The 24,609-nt window shown below is 39.4% G+C and overlaps 1 protein-coding gene across 1 annotated transcript in view; it reads right to left on the reverse strand.

Annotated features, from left to right (window-relative positions):
- The window catches only part of ATP13A5 (ATPase 13A5), a 99,905-nt gene extending 87,873 nt beyond the window's left edge, over positions 1–12,032 (reverse strand). Inside the window, exon 1 of the mRNA XM_090275457.1 lies at positions 11,902–12,032. Coding sequence (XP_090131583.1) covers positions 11,902–11,964 — 63 coding nt within the window. The 5' untranslated portion in view covers positions 11,965–12,032. The remainder of the gene's footprint in view (positions 1–11,901) is intronic.
- Positions 12,033–24,609: the final 12,577 nt, after the last annotated feature.

A 24,609-nucleotide genomic window follows, 5' to 3' on the forward strand; every position in this document is an offset into this window, starting at 1 on the left:
AAGAAAAATAAATTTTCTATCTTCATACAACAGAATATCACAAAACAATAAAGGAATGAACTTCTGATGCACACAACATGAATGAATCTCACAGATATCATCTTGAGTAAATGAAGTACCATATAGCATATAGCAATGCACATCAAGTTCAAAATGAGCAAAAATGATAACAAGAGTCATTAAGTTATACACTGATGATCAATGAAATTTATTTATATAAATCTACTTATACACCCACTGTATTTATTTATTATGTTTTCAAATTATTGACACTATTATAGATGTCCCTATACCCCTTCCCACCCTTCACCCACCTCAGTGTATTTATGTCATTAAAAAATTTTAAAGAGTGGAGTGAATTTGTTTATTAGACATTCTGTTCCAAGCAAGGAGAATGTATTTTAATTACTTCAATGGGATCGGGTTGAGAAGGGGAAAAGAGGCTGCATAATATAAGAAATGAATGAAACACAGAGAGAGAGAAGAGAGAAAATTGGTGCCCTGGAAGACCGTAGCTGCTTCCTGGTGTGATGACTGGGAAGAACTGACTTCCATTGGAGCAGAGGGAAAATCACATCCCTAATAACTGAGAAAGGGGAAGAGGTTTCTAAGAATAACACTGCTAGGCTAGGGGCACCTCAATCAAAATGTCAGCAGATTTTTTTCCCCATCTGTTAAAAAATTCAGTAGAAGTAAGTAAATAGTAAGAACTTACAAATATCAAAATAGTTTTCAGCTATGTGTAGCTCATTGAGCAAAAGTAACAGAAGCAATATTTTCACTTCCTTGCTAAACTGACCTCTTAATCTTTGGTGAAATTCTCTCCTACACCATTTCTCAGTATTCCCAGAGGTTATGATGTCAGGTATGGGACTTGAGTTTTTGGCTAAATGAATCACTACTTTATCTGGCATTCTTTTAATTGGCTGGCCAGTGTTTGTGTGATTCCATGTTTGTGTTTCCACTTTAAGTAGTTAATCTCAAGGGTAAATTGATTGTTCTAAATGATTAGTCTTCTGATGCAGTAAGAGTGATTGAGCTTCCTCCTAAATATTTATACACCCCTGGTAAAGTCCACTGAGAAATGCAGAGTAGAAGAGGAAGCCAGGGGCAATATTTATACTGTAAAAGAGAAAGGTATGTAGAATCCAGAAGCCTTATAAATGTCAAGATACCAGGAACAGGAGTGAGAGGATTAGAATCTCAAGACCATTATACATGGTTTCTTGTAGTAAAGTGAGTTTTGCCACATATTACGTATGTGATCTCAGGATTTAACTTCTCTAAGCCTCAGCTTCCATCTCAATACTTAGGGGACTTTAATATCACACACCTGGAAGAATAGTGGTGAGGCCTAAATAAGAGATGTAAGGTGATGAGCATAAAGCAAGTCAATGTCAGCAGGTGGTTTGATAATAGGTCAATCAAAGGAAAAGAGAGGTGACTTTTAGTTTTGAATTGAAATATACTAAGTCAAGGTTGGTAATGGAAACAGGCTGTGTTCCACAAGGAACCTGGATCTGCCACCACCTGAATTAAGTTGAAAAGCATAGAGGTTATGCTCATCTTCATCGAAACTTGAATTGTGTTCTCTCTAAGCAGTGATTTTCCCTTACCTTCTTATCTCCCACTAGAATTCTGTATTCCAGATACTGAGAGTGGTACCACAACCCTAATGACGTTTACTAAATCCAGAGAACCTAAGAAGCAGCAGCATAAGGAGTAGCAATGAAATACACACATGCCTTTTGACAGAGGTTGTTACCTAAGGTCAATTTAGAGCCCTATGGAGGTCCAGCAGCAGAGCCTCTGTTCTTTATCCCTGCACCCATTGCCTTCTAGAAGTTCTCGCTTCTGTTTCTTGCTCCATCACTTACTAGTTAATGGGATCGCAATAAATGACTTAAATTCCTTATGCATTAGAATCGTCATGTGAGATATATGGCTGGTTGAAAAATGCAACAGAAGTAGCTTGGTGTATCAGTTAAAAGGTGGGGATATGACATGAAAAACATAAGTTCAAATCCTCTACCGTGTAACCATGAAAATGACCGTGGGCCATACACTTTACTCCTTCTGATGACTCAATTTTTTCCTTCATAAATGAGAATAACAGCAATAACCACCTCCTAGGGATGCTGTGAGCAACTAATGAGACAATATATGCAAAGCACTTAATTCAGTTTCTGAAACATTTTGAGCATGCAATGTGTGTTGAGTTAATATTAGCTTGGGTAATATACAGTTCAACAAAATTTCAAACCATTGTGAAATGTTTTGGCCACAGGCAATAGTCAGAACTAAGTGTTATTTGCCAAAACCATAAGGCTGTATTTCTAAAAGTGATTGATCCAATGGCTTAAATGGAATTTTTGCTTTTTCCACAGAGCACAAATTGTCAATTGAAGTCAAGTAGAGGCCAAAAAGAAGACTGTTCACCTTTGTTATAAGTAAAACTGAGAGAAGGACTTTAAGGGAACACCCAAATGATTCAAAGATCAAGTAGATGTCATAACTATAACCCACATACACACACAAACCAGTACAATCATTCTACACTTGTACAGGAGGAAAGCAGTGCAATAGAACATCCTTTGATGCTATGTAATGTATATGTTACTAAACTGAACCTCAATTTCTTCAGTTATAAAATGTATATTTGAGGGGCTAATTCAAAGGGATTAAGTGAGAACATATATGAAACTCTAGCACATAAAAGGCACTTTTTAAATCATTATTTTATATTTATTTTCTTTATAGGTACCTCTTACAGTTACCATCAAAGACAGAACTAATTGGCTAAATTCCTCAGGAGAGAAGAATTATGGGGTGCTGCTTCATCTAAATATCCTCTTAGTCATATGGAACCACCCCCTTTGGTCTCCCCCTGTCCTTGTTCATGATTTTGCTCTGCAGCTGGAGCACTAAATAGCCGTGTATAAACAGGTCCTTTTTAGTTTTTGTAAATCCTTTTATTCTAATGTTCTCTGTTCATCAAAAATATTTTTTGTGTTCACACCATGAAGACACAGTAGTATGTGCTTCAAATCCTTGGAATGGGCATTTTGGGTGACATTTCCTAACACTTTTACTTACTCAAATGAAGATTCTCACGGCAGCATTAAGTTATAAATTTATTTACTCCCCCAAGACATAAGTAACTCTCAGTATTACAATTACCTTCTGTTAATGGCAAGGCCAGTTTTTAGCTATGACATGTGAGGCTTTTCCATGGGTGAGAAGTTCCAAAAACCTTAGAATAAGTTAACTTTTTCTAAGTAGGCCACAAATTTCTGTCCCTTGAATCAGAGCCAAGGAAATTCTATTTCATGAGACTAGAATTCATCATGCTTTATCTTCTTTCTTTTTAGAAACAATCATCACAGCACTGAGTTGCTGTTCATTATTCACAATGTACCCATTGTTATATTTATCTGGACATACCAAATTGTGTTCCTTTATGTGTTAGATAGGAGGGCATTCTTAAAACTTTGCTCTCTTATCTCTAATGCTGCCATGTTTCGAGTTTCTTTGCTTTAATGCAAAGATAATACTGTCTCTTTTGATGGACTGTGTTACTGTGGCCATTGTTCCTCACCCTTTATTATGGATTGGGTTTGGCCACATGTAGTAATTCATGGTGAATATCACTAATAAGTAAGCATTGTTAATTACAGTTTTCTGTATTTTGCTCTGCATTAATGTCATGGAGTGCCCTTTGAGTGGGATAAAATGTCTTGAATCACTTCCACTTTTGTCTGTATTTGCCCGTAAGAACTAACTTTTCTAGCATAAAGAGTTTTGTGGGTTCATGGACCCAATTCTTACTATGTGTGCTTGTTTGTGTGTTTGTGTGTGTCTGTGGAGGGGATTCCCACACAATACAAAACAATTCTTGAACACCAGCAGGATGTCCTACAATTCAACTCAATTCTGACACTATCTAACCAAAGATAGCATCTGATGCCACAGGTTGTGGGATCAGTGACATAGCACTGTCTCCCCTCAACTCTAGACACCTGTCACAAGACCAGGTAACAACCTACACTTCTAACCAACTGGCTACAAATTGGAGGTTTCCAGAACCCCTTCCTTGAGTTTGATTAACTTGCTAGAGTGGCTCACTAGACTCAGAGAAATATTTTACTTACTAGAATACTGCTTTATTATAGAAGGATATAACTCACGAAGAGCCATATGGAAAAGATGCACAGGGCCAGGTATGGGGAAGGGTACTGAGCTTCCATGCCCTCTCCAGGTGGCCACTCTCCCATCATCTTCACATGTTCACCAAACATAAAGCTCTCCAAACCCAGGACTTTCAGGTTTTTGTGGAAGGCTTCATTACCTAGGCATGATTGATAAATCCTTGGCCATTGGCAAATGATTCAACTTCCAGCCCCTCTCTCCTCCATGGAATCCAGAGAAGTGGGACTGAAAGTTCCAACCCCCCAATCACAAGGTTACTTCTCCTGACAACCAGCCCTCATTAACATAACAAAAGATACCTTTATTGCTCTCATCAGGAAATTCCAAGGTTTTTAGGAGCTCTGTGCCAGAAACAGGGACCAAGACCCAACATATATTTTTCTTTTTTTTCTTTTTATTAAATTTACTGGGGTGACATTGGTTAATAAAATTATATAGGTTTCAGGTGTACAATACTATAAGACATCATCTGTATATTGTATCATGCGTTCACCACTCCAAATCATGTCTCCTATCACCATTTATCCTCCCTTTACCCTCTTCTACCTCCCCCCACTTCCCTTTCCCTCTGGTAATCATCATACTGTTTGTATCTATGAGTTTATTTGTCTGTTTGTTGCTAATCCTTTCACCATTTTTACCCAGACCCACAACACCCTTCCTTTCTGACAGCTGTTAGTCTGTCATCTGTACCTATGAGTCTGTTTCTATTTTGTCTGTTAATTTATTTTGTTCACTAGGTTCCACATATGAGTGAAATCTTGTGGTACTTGTCTTTCTCTGACTGGCTTATTTCACTTAGCATAATGCTCTCCAGGTTCTTCCATGATGTTGCAAAGAGTAAAAGTTCCTTCTTTTTATGGCTTAGTATTATTCCACTGTGTAAAGGTACCACAACTTTTTCATCCATTCACCTGATGATGGACACTTGGACTGCTTTCAAATCTTGGCTATTGTAAATAATGCTGCAATGAACATAGGGGTGTATATATTTTTATTCTTTTTATAAATCACAATATCACAGTGACTAGAGTTAATAGTACTGTATTATATAGCTGAAAGTTGCTGAAAATGAATCTTAAAAGTTTGTGTTGCAAAGACAAAAATATTGTAACTGTAGAGTGATGGATGTTAACTAAACTTACTTTGGTGATTATTTCACAGTATATACAAATATTGAATCAATATGTTGTACACTTGAAACCAGTCTATTGAGTTGGCCAAAAAGTTTGTTTGGTTTTTCCATAAGATAGCTCTAGTAGTACTCACTTGTCTTTAACTTCATTTGAAACAATTTTGTTAGATTATATTGTGACAGCTGTCATATCAGCATTCATTCTTTTTTAATTTAGAAAAATTGGTGAATTGTTGTGTAGCCATTTTAATATTAAAGGTGGAAGAAAATATGCAACATTTTTGGCATATTATGCTTTATTATTTCAAGAAAGGCAAAAACACAACTGAAACACAAAAAAGATTTGTGCGGTGTATGGAGAAGGTGCTGGACGGTGCTTCATGTTCAAGTAGATTAGTTGAAATTGATAGCTATCAGACTGAGATATTAATTGAGAACAATCAATGTTATATCACATGGGAGATAGCTGACATACTCAAAATATGCAAATCAGTATAGTTATTGGTGAAACTGAAAAATATGTTTTGTATTTTATGGAAAAAAAACTGAACAGATTTTTTGGCCAACCCAATAATATTATGTCAATTAGATCTCAATTTTTAAAAAAGAACTTTCTTGAACACTTATTTAGGTGTCATTTAATCCTCACAACAACCCTATAAAATAGACAATATTGTTTATTAGAATAGACATTATTAATATATGTATAAATTATTTGGAGATTGAAAAAATTGAGTCTCAAAGATGTTCAGAATAATTATGGAAATAATTCCCCTATGCTTTCTTTCTGGAGTAAGAAAGGCCCTTTATTCTTTAGCAATGTGGCTCAAAACCCAATACCAAAGAGAAGAACATATTGTCACTCTCAGCTCCAGGCATTCCCATAAAGTCAAGTGGTACTACTATAACAAACGTGCTAACATATGGTCTTCCTGGAAGTAAAAGTGCAACTAAGGATACTTGTTTGATGAGACTAATGGGAGAACCATAAGTGTGGATAAAAAGAAAATGAGAGGTATGGGCTGATCAGCAGGGACAGTTTCTGGAACCAAAATTTGCCATAGACTAAGGACAGGGGACAACATGACATGTTCTTTTAAAGTTTATTCATGGAATATGGGCATCACTACACAGAGGTGTCTCAGAGATTGTTTGGCTCAAAATATTCTCTTGAAAAAAATAGCTGTCAAAATTCTTCACAAATGAGCATCCGTTGTCTGCTTAAGACAGACTGCTCACAAGGCTGTACCTTCTCTTGTGGGGCAGCTGTGACAGTGTCTTAGTTTCCTATTGCTGCATAACAAACTTAGTGGCTTAAAACCACACAAATTACTTAATTATCTCAGAGTTTCCGTGGGTTAGGAGTGTGGTTAGCTGGGTCCTCTACTCAGCAACTCACATGAGTGAAATCAGGGTGTCGCCTGGACTATGTTCTTTCTGGAGGTCAAGGACTTCTTTTAAGGTCACATAGTTTTTGGCAGGATTTAGTTGCTGTGGCTTTAGGAGGCCCCCTTCTTCTGCTGGGTGTCTGCCAGAACCGACTTTCTGTTCCCAGTGCGCAGAGACCATGCAGAGTTCCTAAACATTAAATCTTCCATCGCCAAAGATGTGGTGGAAAACCTCCCTTCACATCAAATCTCTCTGGTGCTTTAAATCTCTGACTTCAGGAAGGGCCCAGTCTCTTTTCCAGGGTCACCTAATTAGGTTAGGATCACCCAAACAATCTCCTTTTTGTTTAACTCATCTGAGTCCATGTTGATTAGCTCTTTAAAATCCCTTTTTGCCATATATCATAATATAATCACAGAATTTAGCTCAGTTGGACAAGATCATACAAGGCAAAGGTCACTGAAGGGGTGTGATGTTGAGATTCTGCCTCAACAGATTGTATGGAAGTTCTTCCATAAGGAAAACAAATCAGGCTGCCAACCTCCACTCTGCTCCACACTAGCCACTCAACTATCGGAAGACACAACCATGACTGTTCTTTGGAAAACTGCTACCAACATTTTTTAAACATTTCTTAATCATGATATACAGATATCCCTCCAAATATACTACACATCTTGTATGAATCTTAGAATTAAATATAACTTCTAGAGGTTTCCTAAATAATACAGACTACAGCACAATTACTATTCTTTTTGTTCTTTACAACAGATTTCTGTGAAGATGTCCAAGGTCTGATTTTTATAGCTATACTGTATTGGCAATTAAAATGTAGTCATAACCAAATAAAGCACTTCCATTGCTTTTTCATGAATATCTACTAAGTCCAAGTCATTAATACCCTCACCTTGTATTTTGATAATAATTTAAAAACTTAAGGATTAATATGATGATTAGGTGCTAATATACTGAGGCCTAATACATTGCATTTTGCCAGTTTCTCTCCTACAATCCAGCATAAAGAACATTTTGAATCTTGATTCTACCACCTATATTGTTGTCTCTCCTTCACAGTGAGGCATCACTTGGAGATTAGATAAGTTTGCCTTCATCCAAGCTGTTAATATAAATTTGACTGAAGACAGGAGAGAGCCAATGGGGCTTACTTTTTCATTTTCAATTTTAATCTTGTGTTTTTTTTGTGTGTGTGTGTGTCTGTTAATGGAAGATGAGGAGTATATGACATTGTTTAAAATAATTTCAGATGTTAATAGTTTGAGACTTTTCTTACCAACTCTTCACATAATAGTTGTTTTTCTAATGGTAGACCTCGAACAATAATCATTTCCCAGGTTTAATCACAGAAATGGGAAATATTCTCAACATCAATTTCACTTAATATATGTATCCCTGCATTTTTCAAATTACACATCGCAACTCATGACTCCCTTCATGTAAATGAATGCTTTATATTTTTATAGCACTTTCCCCGTTTTGTTTGTCACCCTCACAAACCTTGTGACAGGCAACTGACAAGGCCCACAAAGGTGTCCACAACCATACAGTTAGCAGTGGAGCCATGACCAAAGCCCAGATCGGCTCTCTTATGGGTCCAGGGTTTCTCCACCCCTTCCCAGGAAAAAGTTACCGTGATGCCAAGGGCTCTCCTATCAGTCCCGAATCCTCCATTTTGCCTCTGGGGCTGCTCCCACTTATAATTTTGACATTTAGTGGATGAGTTCTGTGCAGAGGGGGAATACTGATGAAATGCTTGGGCTTTCCAACTAATATAAATAAAGCAGGACTTCTGCCTCAGAGAACAGGTTCAAGGCCATCTCTCCAGAGAGGAAATGCAGCAAGTGTGGACAGAGAAGGCCCCAAAACAGAGGCCGATATGCATATAATGTACCTTTAGAGGGTCTGGCCAAAGAGATGTAAATGACATTTTTCTCCTAGAAGGGTAATAGTGATAAAACAACAGCTTTTATTAGTTGAAAATACCCCACCCTTTCCTGTGGTGGTTCCATGTAACATCCGTCATAAAAAAAATTGTACACGTGCACACAGAGGAAAGAGTCCATGCATACATATAAGCATGGCAAATGGGACACATTGCAATGCCCCTCTTAGAAATTCACAAAGAGCCATGCTATTATATTAAAGAATCTGAGAGGCCCTGCTATTATCTGCCTACCTGTTTCACCAAGTATCTCTCAAACCTAATTGACAGGGGAAAAAAGGAGACTTTTTATATAATACCTATTAACAACATTGTCCTACAGAAGATATTTTGGGAAGGCTGTATTACCTCATTTAATTCTCACTGCAATTCTGAATGGTAGGTATTACTCTCCACACTTTACAAAGGACTCAGAGAGGTTAAATAATTTGCCTAACAGACCAGAAGTCAAACCCAGGTCTTCCTGAGACCAAAGCCCATTCCATTAGGCATTGGGCTACACAGGCAGGAGGCTCCGTCATCAATGGAGGTTTGGTGTTGTGAAGGATCTTGTGGGCTATTAGAGAAGCCATGGATCCTGAGAAGACCTCAAGGCAAGAGAAGAAAAGTTGACTGGGATTAGAGGGGCTGATGAAACATCTAGGCAGGGCAAATGTTTAGGGAAAAGGTAAAGAGAAAGGAGACCTTTGGTGCTTGTTAGTAGTGGGGAGGATGAGGAGTAGGAGGGAGGAGGTTGAGAAAAACAATAAAGGCCTTGTACAGTGAGGGTATCTATCACATGGGCTGTTGTGAGGGTGATGCAATACTGTTTGTCAAGTGCCCAGCACTGTGCTCTGTACAGTATTCGCTGCTTCCTCTCCTGAAGGAGTCAGGGCCAGAGAACAGCAGACAGGAATGACAACAAGGTTCAACTCAGGCTAGTGCAGTGCTTTATATCCATGCTGAGCTCAGCAAAATGACTCCAGGCTGCACTGGGATAGTTTCACAGGCCCTCCCCTACTGCTTAGCTTCTTTGTATGTGTTCAGTAGAAGGAATTTATTATTTGCCTGAACAGTATGTCTTTTTCACCTCAAATCCTCTCACACAATCACAAGTGATTGTTCACTTGAAATGAGGAATGTAAATAGAAGTCAGAAAAGGTTGTGGGGAACCTTCAGGAAAGTAAGAACAAGTGAGGAGAGGCTGTAAAAGTCATGGACTGACAGCACCCAAAGGCTGGGACTAGATCATGCCCAGGTTTAGTTTAGCCCATTGATTATCACTTAAAAAAAAAAAGAATTTGTTTCCAAATGTATAATAAGGCTATTTTGCATAAACATACTGATATCCGGCTTCCCTTTCAAACTCTAAAGAGCTGACAGCACTGGGCCTGTTGACTGCTGAACAGCAGTTGCCTGGAGCTAGGTAGCTGCTTCCTCTTAGCTTATAACCCCTGTTCCCTCCAGGCCTGCCTAACTCACCCAGGGTTCTGATACACCTGGATAGAATTTGCATCTGTGCTCTGTGCCCAAGCTCACAAGTAATATTTATGATGGAGAAATGTACCTCCTCCCCTCCCCAACATCTCCTGACAACATGAAATAAGTATAGTGAGATTCCTAATATTTTTTTGGTGGATGTCTCTAGAAGTGTTTAATCACCAACAAAAAAGTAAACTGTGACACCTGGCCTGTTATTTAGTGCTTTGATACCCATGCCTCCTCTGTGATAAAAAGAATTAAAATACTAGGCTATAAACTTTACAGCTAGAACACCTAGTTAGAAAAAAATAAAGAACAACTAAAGATTTTTATGACCACTCATTTGCATGTTGAAAAAAATCAGTATTGGCACAGGTTATTTTGCAGTAAACACATCCCCTGAATCCCTTCAGTCTGAAAATTTTAAAGTACCTTACCATTGTCAAAATCAATGACATACTGATGTGAGCCACATTTGTTATTTAAATTTCCTAGAAGCCACATTAAAGCAAAAAGAAGCAGGTGAAATTAATTTCTATAATGTATTTCTTTTAACCCAACAAATACAAAACATCATTTCAATGTGTAACCAATGAAAAATGAGATGGTTTACATTTTTTTAACTAAGTCTTCAAACCCCAGTATATATTTTATACTATAGCACCTTTCATTTTGAACTAGCTGCTTTTCTAGTGCTCAGACCCACCTGTGGGCCAGGGCTGCTATACTGGCCAATGCAAATGATCAGATCACTTATTTTCCTTAGGTTAACAAACAAGGATAGATGAATGAATTTCCCACAAAAGTCATAGGAACTGAGAGGCCCCACAGGAAACTGACACCCTTCTGATATATGAGCCCTATCCTCTGGGTTCCTTTCTGCGCCCCCGGGCACCTTGCGTGTCCCAAGCCCCTCTTTCTGTCTCCCTTTCTCATTGCCTAACTAGAGATACTATTGCAACAGGAACGCATGGGGTGTAAAGCGGGAAGGAGTGGGCTGGATATCCAGCCGGTCCCCTGAGGTTGATGACCTTGCAAGTTAGTCAGCCTTCCTGGTCTCAGATTTCTTTTCTATAAAATAGGATTAATGTCTTCTCTGAGTTCTGCAGAACAAATAAAATAATAAAGGTCAACTCATCAGCACAAATTAAACACTATAGGAGTTTACAAGCTTTCAGTAATGGTTTTTGAAGATTTATATATGTTCAGTGAAAGAAGCAGTGGGGGTAAAGGAATTGCAGAAGTAAGAACACTTTTGTAAACATGCGCTAAATCCCAGGTCACACTCTATTCCTTCTTCAGTACTTGGTGCTTTAAACCTCTCTATGCAACTAGCATGACTTCTGCTCAAAGCACCCTGACCCTAAGTTATACATGCATACCAAAAACATAAGAATAATTTTAAAACAGTGCCAGTTTTTGCCCGAGTGTGTTCAGTTGCACGAATGCCCAGAAGAACACCTCAATGAGCACCATTTAAGAATGCACCTGATTACTCCAAAAAAAATGTCTGAAGAGCAGGCTTCACACAGTTCAGTGCTATAAGGATAGCAAGAGTACCATCATCTCGAAGACACCCATTCCCAGACACTCAAGTCTTCCCACTATAAAACTGTGCTCCGGGATCTCAAGGAGACTTAACAGCCTGAAACCTCTCTAGGTCCTAAAGCCAACGTCACCTCAACAGCCCCTGCCCTCAGCCTTGGGCACTTGGAGAAAACTGTAATGAAAAGAAGGGAAGACTCACCAGTTCATTCTCCTCTCCTTGGTTGAGCAAAGCCCGATGGTCCTTCTTACTTTTCTCCTCCATCTAAACGAGACCACCTGGCTAATTCCTTGGGGGAAATGGCAAACCCACCGAGGCTTATGTGAACTCTGAACAGTCACTACCTGTCATTGCTGTTCTCAGGTTCTTAAAATCTCTCAGCACACACCTCATCTATTATGGTAACAAAGGAAAGAAAACAAATGCTCTCCTCAATCACAGGATTAGTCTGTTAATCTATTGTCTTGTTGTGGGTTTTTTTTTTTTTTCCTTCCTCTTACTTTTTTGCTGAGCTAAATGTGTCTCCAGACTTAAGCTGCTGAACTAAATAGATAATGTCCTGTGTTGTCCATAAATGTCTCAGCCAATGAATGGGAATGACCACTTTGCTAAAAACCTGAGACAACAAGATTAACCAGTGATAAATGAATAAAAACACCATGGCCTTCGAAAATAAAATGGGCATATTGGGGGTGACAATGACAATAGAAGTAAGAGGTTGGCAGGACTGGGAGTGCAGGAATCATTTTGGAATCAGAAAACTCTATATTCTAATCCCTGCTTTATTGATAAACCTGGAAAAATAACTTAAAATATAAATTGTAGGGTTTTTTTGTAAAATGTCAATAATAATTATAGAGTTTATATAAGAATTTAAGATGATATTTGTAAAAGGCCAACTATAGCTCCCTTCACAGTCAATAAAAGATAGATAATCATCATCACCACCATAATCATAACACTAATCAAGAAGAGACAAGCTTTCAAATAGTAAACTATAATAATAATGGTTGATTTATTTGACCTTCCCTTTTTAGTTGACAAAAGTTTTCAATATGTAAAGTATATGGAGGGAGCAGGAGCTAAGAAGGCTGAACATTTAGGATGTTATCTAAATTTTCACAATTGTATAATCACACCTCCCTGTATTAGCCAGCCCCTTGGAGAATGAAAAAGGCACCTGTTGTGTTGATGTTTGCAGCAGTGAGGTAGGGGCAGGAGGGGGAAGGGGATAAAGTGTTTCTTGTAGGAGAAGGAGCCTCAAAGTTGGTGAGAGTGGCTTCCTCCAACCTGTGGACTCACTAAGGGCAGGAGCAATTTGTGTCTAATTTATGTCTACCTTTAGTCCCAGCTCTGGTCCCTCACCAGGAGCCTAAAGAACTGATGATCCTCCCAGAAACCAAGTATTAGAACTTTAAAGAGCCTCCCATCAAGAGTGAAACCAAAGGAAGTAAATGATTGAGAGTGTCTCATCGCCTTTCACAATCTGACTCAAAACATACTTTCCAGAAAACAAAAAAGAAACACAGAGATGTAAAAGAAGTTTGTTTAAAGCTGCACAGCCAACTAATGGCAGATCCAGGACTCAGAGCCAGTTCTCTTGTCTCTATTCCAGTTTATTTCCACCAGGAAATACTACCTTCTCTCCTGCTCTGTTTTCTCTAGAACTCTGCTCTGATTCTGGAGAGGTAAAGAAATGGGGGATTATATGGATTAGGAGAGGTGAGGCATCTCCACCTCTTGTCCATGAGACATGAATGCGGAGGCAAGTGACAAGTAAAGTATATTAGAACCACAGCTCACCCTCCTACTTGGCAAGCACATGATTCCCTATCCTCACTTCCCCATGCCATAAAGGAGAAACTGCTCCAGATTTGGAGTCTTATCTAGATTTCAAAGCTCTCTTGATGTTTTCTCTACTGACTTACCAGAACCTTATGGAGATTTTCATTTCACAAATATTGTTGAGTGTCTACATGGGCAAGACTGTTTAGTTAAGGTAAGCTGACTGCTATTAATACAATGAAGACACTGTGGTCAAGCTGCTCAATTATTAACTTCAAGTGTACTGAGACATAAGGAAAGAATTATTCTTGTTTTAATTGACTCTGAGAACTTAAAACTTTTGAGCTTTCCAGTCCTACATCAATACCTGGATGCACATTAGTGTGTTGTGTGTTAATGCCAGGACACACACCAAAGATCCAGTTAATCATCTGAATGACCTAAAAAAAAATGTTTCATTGACTAGACTGGACGTCTGATGAATATCATTGGACATCTGATGAATTCCACCTTGAACCAATCCAGAGGCTAATGATACAGAGCTGATTCGTCACAAGAATGACTTTATACAATAAAGCTCCCAGACTTTTATTTCCCTTTCAGAATACTGGATATTGCCTAGTTAGGTTTCCAGTTTGCAAACCCTAAGACCATTAAATACATCTTTGTCATCTATTTTCAGCCAAAACTTCCTGACTCTCTTTTAATACTTTTGACAAGGGCAAACAGGTGTCTCCTCCAAGCAGTGATTCAGAGGCCAGGGTCCTTTCATCTTGTGTCTTCACCATCTTCAACATGTGGCTTCTGAGCTGCTATGATTTTATAAAAATGGTATTGCATGAGAATCATTGAAAATATCTATGGAGCAGTCCTAGAAGAGGTACTGTGTACTCGTGCTAGAATATTGGCTAGAACTCAGTTAGAAAACCACACCTAGATTCATGATTGACAGGATATGTGGTTCACCAGTGAGTCAGGAAGAAGAGAAAGTGAATTTGGTGATCATCTATCATTCTCTCCCATAAAGACCCTATAATGATCTCAGTGAGAGGTAAATGCGTGGATGAGATTGGATTATATTTCTTAAGGGACTCTGAGTCTGGTGAAAAAGGCACAACCATGGAGAGGTGACTGCTCTTCAAGGTGAAAAAGACAAAAGCTTGGGTGACTGCTGACTAAGGAGAAGCATACCTTAGAGGCTCTAATACCATGTTACATGGTGTGGAGTGGACTATGATATCTGATTGAATGTCTTTGTGAGCTCTTTGCAACAACCGCAGGTGAGGAAAATACTTGACTTTCAATACACAACTAATCCTCTACTTGAAATATGGATTCAAACATGTGATCAAATTTCTACTCTTTAATTGCACTTAATCTGTTTATAAGCAGAGTCAACCAAGCCTTGCCCCTTTCAACCCTAATCACCCCTCCACCAAAACAACTCACAGGTTCTCTACAGATCAACACAGGACACAGGGAGCTCCCTTTAGCAAACACAAGTATGGGCCATTCAAGGTGAAGGCATAGTTTGGCCTTTCCCACTCCCTGCCTTAAAGTTCTATTCAGGAGTTCAGTAAATTGAGAATTTGGTGACTATGTCAAAACTTGGATGAGTAGAAGTAAAATCTATCTTAACTGAGAACAAAAAATAAATCCAGACTGTGAAAAGGGTTCTTGCTACTTCTCAGTTATTTCCTGTCCTGTTAATTCATTCAGAAAACAGCTTCTAAGCTCCCATAGCAGGTTAGGATCACAGGGATGAGAGGGCATGAGTTAGACCTAATCCTGCCCTGAGTTCGCAGGCTAGTAAGGAAACAAAACAAAAATATGACCCTGCTGTAGGGAAAATACATGGAATGAGCCAGAGGGGACAGATGGAAGAAGGGCTAGAAGAGAGAGAGGCTCAGAATCTAGTAGCTCAAGGACTTACAAAGCAGCCTGTGCCAGAGCTTATTCACTTTCATGGGTCATGGAGAACTTTGAGAATCTGGCGAACTTTGTAGACTTTTTTCCTCCCAAGAATAACACAGATGTGCTTATGTGTATAAGATTTTACTTCCATCAGATTGGCTTACCCCTTATCTGGTCCAATTCCTTCATTTTACAGTTCTTCATTAATTTGTTGAACAAATACTTATTGAGCATTTGCTTTCTATTGTATAAGAGACTGTTGAAGGTGTCAGGAGGGCAGCAATGATCAAAGCAAACCAAAGTCACTCCCCCATGGAAGTAACATTTCAGTGGGGAAAGACTGCCCAAACTCATTGTTGGGCAGACAGTGATATTGCCTCTGAGAGAAATAATTGAGCAGGCCATGCCACTGAGGGTCGGGGTGAGGGGTTGGAGGCAGAAGAGGATGTGGAGTTGCATTTTAAATAAGGTGGTCAGGGAAAGTCCTGCTGAAAGGTGATATTAGAGCTAAGGCATGTGCCTGCCTGGGCAAAGAGGGTTTCGGGTAAAGAAAATATAAAGTGTCAAAACCCTGAAGCTGGGGGCCCAGAAGGAAGCCAGTGAGTCTGTAGTGGTGCATGCAAGGGTCACAGTCAGAGGACCTGAGGGAAAGAGGCAGTGGTACACAGAATTGGGCCCCCAGAGCGGATTGTTCTTCATACCTCCTCCCTTACAGGACAAATGTTATTCAATTTGTGAAATGAAATGAATAACAAGAACGGCCTGAAAATAAACATACATAGACACTTAAAGTCTTCTTTTATTAGATGTTGTATGTGTAACTATGCCAATAAAAAGAATTAAATAAATAAATAAATATTACTGTACCTAAAGGAAGAAGTAAAGAATATCTCTTGATTATATGAATGTATGTTTACAAAATAAGAAAATATACATATATTGTCATTAATAGTAATATTGCAGTGACTAATAAATAAATTTTAATGAAATCAAAGCATCTGCAAAAGGTAAAATTTGGGCATTTATCAAGTGGTCCTATCCATACATTTTACTTTCTTGAGTTTTAAAATAATTAAAAATTTGAAAAAAAAATAAATTTCAATTAAAAAATATTATTCATTAGTAATTTATTTTAAGTATGAACTAAATTTTTTACTTACCATACAAAAATATTTCAACTTGCAATGTGCACTGTTTCATTCTTTTTGGAGAAAAGCCTTGGGGGAAAAGATAACTAGACAATTAAATTGGAGCCAGGGAATGGAAATCTGAACTGTCGAACTAAGGGATTAGATTTTGTACAGTTTGCAGAAAATGTCTCTTGGAGATAGTAGCTCACCGAACTCCAGCTCGCCTCAGTTCAATTCTGCCCACATGTGTGAACCGTTCTAGGCCCTAAAAGGTGAAGCCAGAGATGATTTAGGCTAGAATCCTGCCCTTGAGCTCAGTCTGCTGGAGCCATGCTCCTGAATATAAATCTTCTGGGTCCTCTACTTTTCCTCCAGCTACTCTTGTGTCCCATATGACAAGCTCTCCTCTCACTGGCAGGTTCGAGGTTGGCTGGTCACAGATATGTAAACCATTCACCACTTAGCTATATCCTCTGAGGTGTTTCTCTTCCTCCTATAGAAACTGGGTGGTTAAGAATCTGTTGGCAGAAGTTATGATGTTTAAACATGATTGATTGTTAGAATATATAAACTGGTAATAGAAACAGGGCAGCCCAGGGACTTCTGGTTAGAACACGTGAAGTAAAAGGGAATGAAATATTCCACCTCACTCACTTATAACTGACTCCTGATCAGTGAAGACAAGCCTTCCCTCTTCTATTAATAACTCTTCCCAGGGGTTCTGGTTTCTGTTCCTATTCTAGGAATGGCTGCTCCTCCAGCTGCCCTCCAAAGGAGCAGAGACACAAGCTAAGTAGCTGAGCTAGCTCTTCCATGGCCCTGACGGGAGTCAAGTACAAGAACTTGAATAAACCCTAGGCTCTACTTGGTCTTTATTAAAAAATTAACTGTGCATTGCAGATAATATAATTTGGTGTGGACCATTGAAGCAATTGTTGTTTTTTATTTAATTACTTCTGTTTGGAATTTTAAAAAACATACTCTCTTCAGTCACCAAATAAGTATTCATTGTTTTACTCTATTATGGAGTCAATTCTATTTCCTAATGCTTTATGTATCCAAGGCTCAGTGGTCCTCACTGCTCTTCAGTTCAACCAACTTTTCTTCAGGAGCTCTTCCCATCGCTTTTTACACATAAGTGAAAAATGGCTCTTATCATATTCAAGGGAAAGAACCATTCATCTTCAAATCCAAGCACTTAGCTCAGGGAGTGGCAGATAAGACAGGTGCTCAATAAGTGAATAAGTGAAAAAGAGAATAAGTCACTTTTTCCACCTAGGGAGTTTGCTTTACAATATTCCATTTTTCAGATTAGGTGGATGTTTATAACTTTTTCCTTTAGGATGGTCAGTGGTGGGGTGGAAAATAGGACCATAGCAGATAATACCTGTGGTCTGTTCAAATCCCTTTGGATGATTTCAATGCCTCCACAAGCACTTGTGTGTTTTCTTCTAATGACCTGTCCCTGACAATGCTGCAGAGGCCTTCCCTTGAGCCCCTCTGCATATCCCAGCAAAGACCCAAAGATGCCTGGAGTTTCCTCCCCACTCCCACCCTGCCCAAGCAGCCCTGAGCCATGACTAAGGCTCAAGTCTGAAGTGCTTTTCCCTTGCAAAGACTTGGGACACTGAAGTGAAGTTTATATTCCAAAGCTCCCTAACAGCATTGAGGTAAAGACTTTTCTTAAAATCACATTCTTATTTGTCTCTTCTTCCCCTCTCTCACCAGTTTTTCCTACGACTATTTCATTTTTGTAAAATAAATCCTTGTCTCAGTGTCTGTTTCCGGGGAACCCAACTTCAGAAAAAAATGAAGTGTTCCTAATATTTGTATCCCCTGCCTATATCTATGGAGGCACTTATTTCTTTTTTGGTCAAGGGAAAACCACCTGCTAGCAGATTTCATCTTTCTTTTCTCTCACCTAGCTGCTACTCATTACTCTCACTTCAAAGCTTCCAGTGTCCTCTCTCCTTAATTTAAAATTTTCCATGCAACCACCCTGAATTTGTTCTAACCATTATTTCTGCCTAAGATATTAAGATTGTTCCAGAACTATTCAACAGCTCAATGCATGCTGCTGGAATGTGCTGATTATTGCCAAAGCTTCTGCCACATGACCGTGGTACTCTGTGTATTTGGTAGCTGCACAGAAACAGAATGTCTATTTAATATCCCATAAGGCTTTTCAGATGACTGGCCATAAGAACAAATCTACACAGACTGGAAGTTGTATGGCTTGTTAGCTGAGCACACCAAGTGCCAGCAAGAATGACTCAAGTGATAACCATGTTTGTCAGCTAAGTCACCAACTGGAGTCAGAGTAGTGGCCAAAAAATGCCTCAGTGCTGTCAGATCAGTATCTTGGTAACATTAAATTCACATCTCTGCTCTCCTCACTGCTGCTGAAAACTCCGATGACCATTGAGCCCGGTGTGTTGATTTCTCACTAATTAATTCCAGATGATCTAACCTGGTTGGAGAGATGAGGATTCCTTTGAGCTATTCAGACCTGTCCATGGTCCAGGATTCATTATTCTTTTTCCCCTTATCTGAAGAGTGGACTAGATTGAATTTAAGGAGTAGAGTTTTTGCATAATTTTTTAACTAGCTTCAAGAAAACAAGATATTAAAAACCATTCTACGTTTTTGCCTTTGGCTGGCAGCAATGTTTCCCCATTGAATTTAGCCATTAGGGATTGTTTTGTCAAGGACACAGTACTTAGAGCTGTAACAAAGAACAGGGATCACTGTGCTCACCTCGAGGAAGAGAAGTCCATCAGCAGGGTTTCTTCCTGCCACAGACAGCTTTTAAAATACAGAGTAGAGAACGCACAGGAACAAACACTGCATTTCCATAAGAAATATACCACAAAATGCCCTGTCAACACTGCGGAAGTTAGTAGGGAATATTACAGATGAGTCTTTATAAAAACAAGGGCAAGATAGAACATCTAGGGAAATACTCTCAGTTGTTCTTTTAGAAGTATGGTTCCTAAACTTGATTCAGCACCAAAATCACCTGGAGAGCTTGATAAAGGTACAGCTCCCCAGGACCCATCTCAGAGATTCTGATTATTCCTAATAATCTCCTTGAGGACTTTCATGATGGGTCAAATTTGAGAACCATGTTCCAAAATGAGGCCTGTGAAGTACTGTGGATTATTCCCCAGATATATGGGCTAACATGATGGAACAGCAAAAATACCAACTACACACTACCTACAAATATGTCTAAATCTGGACTGTTTTGTACAGGTCTTTTCCTCTCAGGGGAGATCTTGAAGACTTGGAAATTGTCCAAGAAGGGCCTATTTATAAAGCAATTCTTCAGGATAGGCAGATGATGAGACAAGAAGGGCTACAAAATTAAATCTAACAAGAAAGTTGACTCTTGAAGTGGAAATAATTGATTCTGTAAACAAAGGCTGGAAGTAGATCTCTCTGCATCTTATTTTAAATAAATAAAAATAAACAGATTAACTAAAAAAGGATAATTTTAAACAGTAAATCATAGATAATTACATTTTAGTTAAAATAGAATTATATCCATTCAACTCCTAGAAGTGTGTTTATTAGTTCGTTCATTCTCCACTTCTACATTCTTTTATTTACTTCTTTACTGATTCATACAACACATTTAATAGTTATGCCATGTGCAAAGCCAAGACTTAAGAATTCCTGAGGTGTAGAAAAAGAAATTATGTGTCAATTTTAGTCTCCTTTGATTTTTGCAGTTATACATGAAGTAATAAATAATATTCTCATGAGAATAACCAAGGAAACTAAGCCATAGCATAGTGACTAATTTGCTCAAAATCACAAATCAAAAAAATCAGGATTAGAGCTCAGACAAGTCTGACTCCTAGATTGACTTGATCTATCCAGGTGCTGTGTGGCTCCTGCTGATGTGGGCAGACATGGGGTACTGGTTGAGAGCTCGTGACTTCGGCTAATGTGAGGAAAAAGGAAGCTGGTGACTCTCAAACCAGTAGGGAATAATTCTGTAACTGAATCGTGAATCAGGGGTTGGTCTTTTGAGTCAACAGTAAAACAAAGGGAGCTAGAGACAGACCTATTATTACCCAACACCTATTACCTATTATACCTAAGCAATCACACCAGATTGCAACTCCAGAGTACTCAATTAATGAAGAAATGGGGAGGGATTACTTTGCATTAGGGATAAAACCAGTTGGCTCTTGCCACTTTGGTGTGCATGCCCCTGGCTAGCTGTCGGTCCAACTCTGCAGACTCATGAATAAATGCTGCTGAAGTCCTGTGTCCCAGTGTTTTATTTTGAGTATTTCTCACACCCCCACAGGCCACTTTGTATCCCGCCTCACACAGGCTCCGGATGCAATCTCAGACTTCTGCTGGCCTGAGCCATCCACTCTACCCCAGGACACCTGTGAAGCTTCCTCTTTGCTGTGTGAGGGTGAAGTGTGGACAGATACAAAGATTAGGACTTTCCCAAAGATGACTCTTGGCAGACAGACCAAATCAGATTCAGGGTTTATCTAGTGAGAATCCAAACCTACAAAATTATCTCCAGATCAAACCAGTTTCTAATTAGTCATGGATTGTGGCTGAACTCTTGAGGTTAAGTCTTAATCAAATTCTCAAACCTAACCTTGGGTCAGGTCATGAGAGAACTGCCTTGGCTTTCAGGAAAGAACATCCACCCAGTTGTGGAGTCACCTTGTCTTGTACTTTGCTCCGTTCCTGAGCAGACTAAGAACGTGGAGTGGCTTTGGGGCTCTACACTACTTCCTCAGAGTGTTGTCCCTTTGTCCCTTAAGTGTTCCTGCATGGACTTTGATCAAATGGGCATTCAGCTGGTCACATAAACCTGGTACAGTGGTAAAGAAAACAGGATCACAAAAGCTCTGCCACTCTGAAGTCCTTCTTGATTCATTAAGAAAGTCTAGAGAATGTTGCTTGCAGACTCCTAGTTACAGCATGCTCTTCCCTCCTGCAGCCTGTGTTGGCTGCATGGGTCACAGTCCACTGTGTGAGATGATCTCTGCTGCTTGCATGAGGCTTCTGTGGGTCTTTCCTGACCCTAAGCTTGGTTGCAGGGTACCCCAGGCCTCTATGATTACATGTCATTTTGTCACCCCTGGTCACTTGCCATCTCTTTTGACCATTTTCTATCTCCTTCAGTCATTTTGGGGCCTCCTCAGATGGTTTGTCACCTTTGTCTCTGCATAATACATCAGCTACCAGCAGCATGCATCCTCCACCTGTGCTCCCAGAATCACATCGCTGCCAGGTGACTGGTCACAGGTGTATTCTCTCCACCAGGCTTTTACTACACTCTGACACAGACCACAGAGGGGGCCTCTATTTACTTCTCTCTCCCCTCACCTCATTTTATCATAGATTTCTTTTACTTTGGCCCTTGCAAAAGTTCCTAAGGGTAAAAGCAAATAACAGATTGAAAAATACACACCCAGCTGTATTTAAATTTTGCCCCTGTTCTCTAAAATCTAGTGTTTGGTTTTTAAACAAGTTTGCTTGCCTCAATTGTCTCTTCTCTTGGGTTGAATATCTTCCTAGCAGAGTCTTTGCACTTGTGTGCAAATAAGCCTTTTCAGTTTCTCTACATATTAAGATAGTCTTTGTAGCATATACCCAACCCCTCTAATTTCACAGCCCACCTCCACACACCCACTATATAAATGGACAGTCAAACTCATTAAGCACAACACTGGAATCACTATACTTTGTACTTTTGGTTGTTTTTATTTATAGTCCTATTGTTTTAGTTAAGCTTCTTTGTACTGAATCGAAAACAGATGTTCACAGACAAAGGAGGAAAATAAATTAACAGTGATTATACCTTTTTTATTCAATCATGTCACAGCTGCTTGCTGAGCCACAACCATGATCCTGTGCTAGGCGCAAAGTGGGAATATAAAATGAATTAGTCTTGGTCTCTACCCTCAGAGAATGTGGTCTCTAGTTAAAGTAAGGTGGCATGGTAGTTGGAGGAAATTGAAATACTACAGGACCATAATGCAAGGTAAGAAGAGCTGCACACCACACAAAGGAAGGATATGCAGACTGTGATGCATGTGCAGATGAAGGGATATCCCTCTGGCTTGGCCAACCAATTGCATTCTAATTGGATCTTGAAAAATACGCGGGATTTTGATATGTGGAAATAAGAGTAATAATTATTGATGCCCCCAAAGAGAAAATGGGATGAGCAAAGGTAATAATGTGAGAAAATTACTGTATGATGGGAATAAGTGAGTTACTAATTGCTGGGTATAACCGTGTGTGGCATTACTGAGTACAAGGAGAAATGTCTAAGATGAGGCCAGATCAAAGGGCCTTGAAATCCTTAGTAAGAAATCTGTACTTTATTTGGATTTGGTAGTTAGTGTAGACTATGAAGGATTTCTGACCTTGGATGTGGCATGATCAGAGTTCAGCAATATAATCCATAAAGACCTTGAGAAGCAAAGATAGGAAACCTCAGGTGAGAAGACCAGTTAAGAGGCTCTTATAATCATGCGGGTGATGGCCAAGAGTCCTGGAGTAGAGGAGAGTCTGCATGAGAGACACTACCAAGAGAGAGTGCAGGGACTTGTAAACTAATTGGAAGGGGGACAGGTGGGACTCTTCATTGCATACCCATGTTTGTGGTTACAAAAGTAAAAGTCCTCTCTTACCCAAAGAGCCTTCTTGATATCATACAGTCACTATTTTTAGCTTGCAACATAATGTGAATGGTGCCCCCTTGAGTTGAGCAGTATGCAACATGTATGAGACCTTCAGCAGCTTTTAGCAACATCCACAACCCCAGCAGTTTCCATAGTCAGTCTGTGTGCAGCTTTTATCACCAGTGCGTTGTCAGATTTTTCATGGAGCTGAGACACTCAGAAGAGAGAGTCGGGACAAGACAGCAAGGAAATAGAACTGGGAGTCTGGGTGATCCTTTGAGTGCTTTACAATCAACCATGGACATTGCTCCACAACATCTTACATTATTTTTCCCAGTGCATTAACTAATTTGATTAGTAGTACTTAGCCAGGTATGAAGAACATAAAGGACTTTGATTTGGAAATCCTTGGACTTGGATTTTAGACCTGAGTCTCCCATTTCCTAAGTGTGTGATCTTGAACAAATACAACTGTTTTAACTTCAACCACCTGAAGGGTTGCCCAAGCACTATATTTAAAACAAATAGACTAGCCCTGATTGGTGTGGCTCAGTGGGTTGAGTGCTGGCCTATGAACCAAAGGGTTGCCAGTTCAATTCTCAGTCAGGGTACAGGCCTGGGTTTTGGGCCAGGTCCTCAGTTGGAGACATGTGAGAGGCAACCACACACTGATGTTTCTCTGCCACTTTTTCTCCCTCCCTTCCCCTCTCTCTAGAAATAAATAAATAAAATCTTAAAAAATAACATAGAACAAATAGGCTAGTGGGGCAAGGACACCATTAGATAAAGTAATCAGGGAAGGTTTCTTCGAAGAAGGGACATGTGAGCTGAAGCCTGAAAGAGAAGACATCAGCTGTGAAGGTGGGGGACTGGTGGTGCAGGGGGAGCCTTCAAGGTAGAAAGGATGGCAAATGCAGTCTTCCTGAGGAAGGAACAAGCCTGGTGTGTTGGAGAAGGCCAATCTTCCTCAACAGGTCCAGGAGAGGTGTATTTTGTTGTTGTTATTTGTATGTCTGTTCCATTTTGAGGAAAGTCATTTTTTAATAAAGTTTAAAGGGTCATTTTAACAAATCTAATGGAAACCAAAGTGCAGGCAGAATACTGTGTGGCAGCAGTTTTCAAGTTTTTTATGCATAAAGAAGTGAGCATAGTTCAAACCAAGAGAGACTCTACAAGACCCTAAAATGCTGTACAAAGCAAGGGCTGAGCAAAGATCAAACAGAGATTTGGTTTCTCTGGTTTTATGATTTTAATCTCTCAGCAGTGGGAGTTGACCTCTTCTGTGATTGATGGTCAGGTTCAAGAGAATGTATATGAAAACTAAAAACTCTTTCTAGAAGAAATTATGTTCATGATGGCAATCTATTGGATGGTTGCCTTTCTTGCCTCCTAATTTTCAGTGCTACAAA

Source organism: Furipterus horrens, unplaced genomic scaffold, assembly GCF_987537825.1.
Source record: "Furipterus horrens unplaced genomic scaffold, mFurHor1.1.pri manual_scaffold_1, whole genome shotgun sequence".
Classification (NCBI taxonomy): domain Eukaryota; kingdom Metazoa; phylum Chordata; class Mammalia; order Chiroptera; family Furipteridae; genus Furipterus; species Furipterus horrens.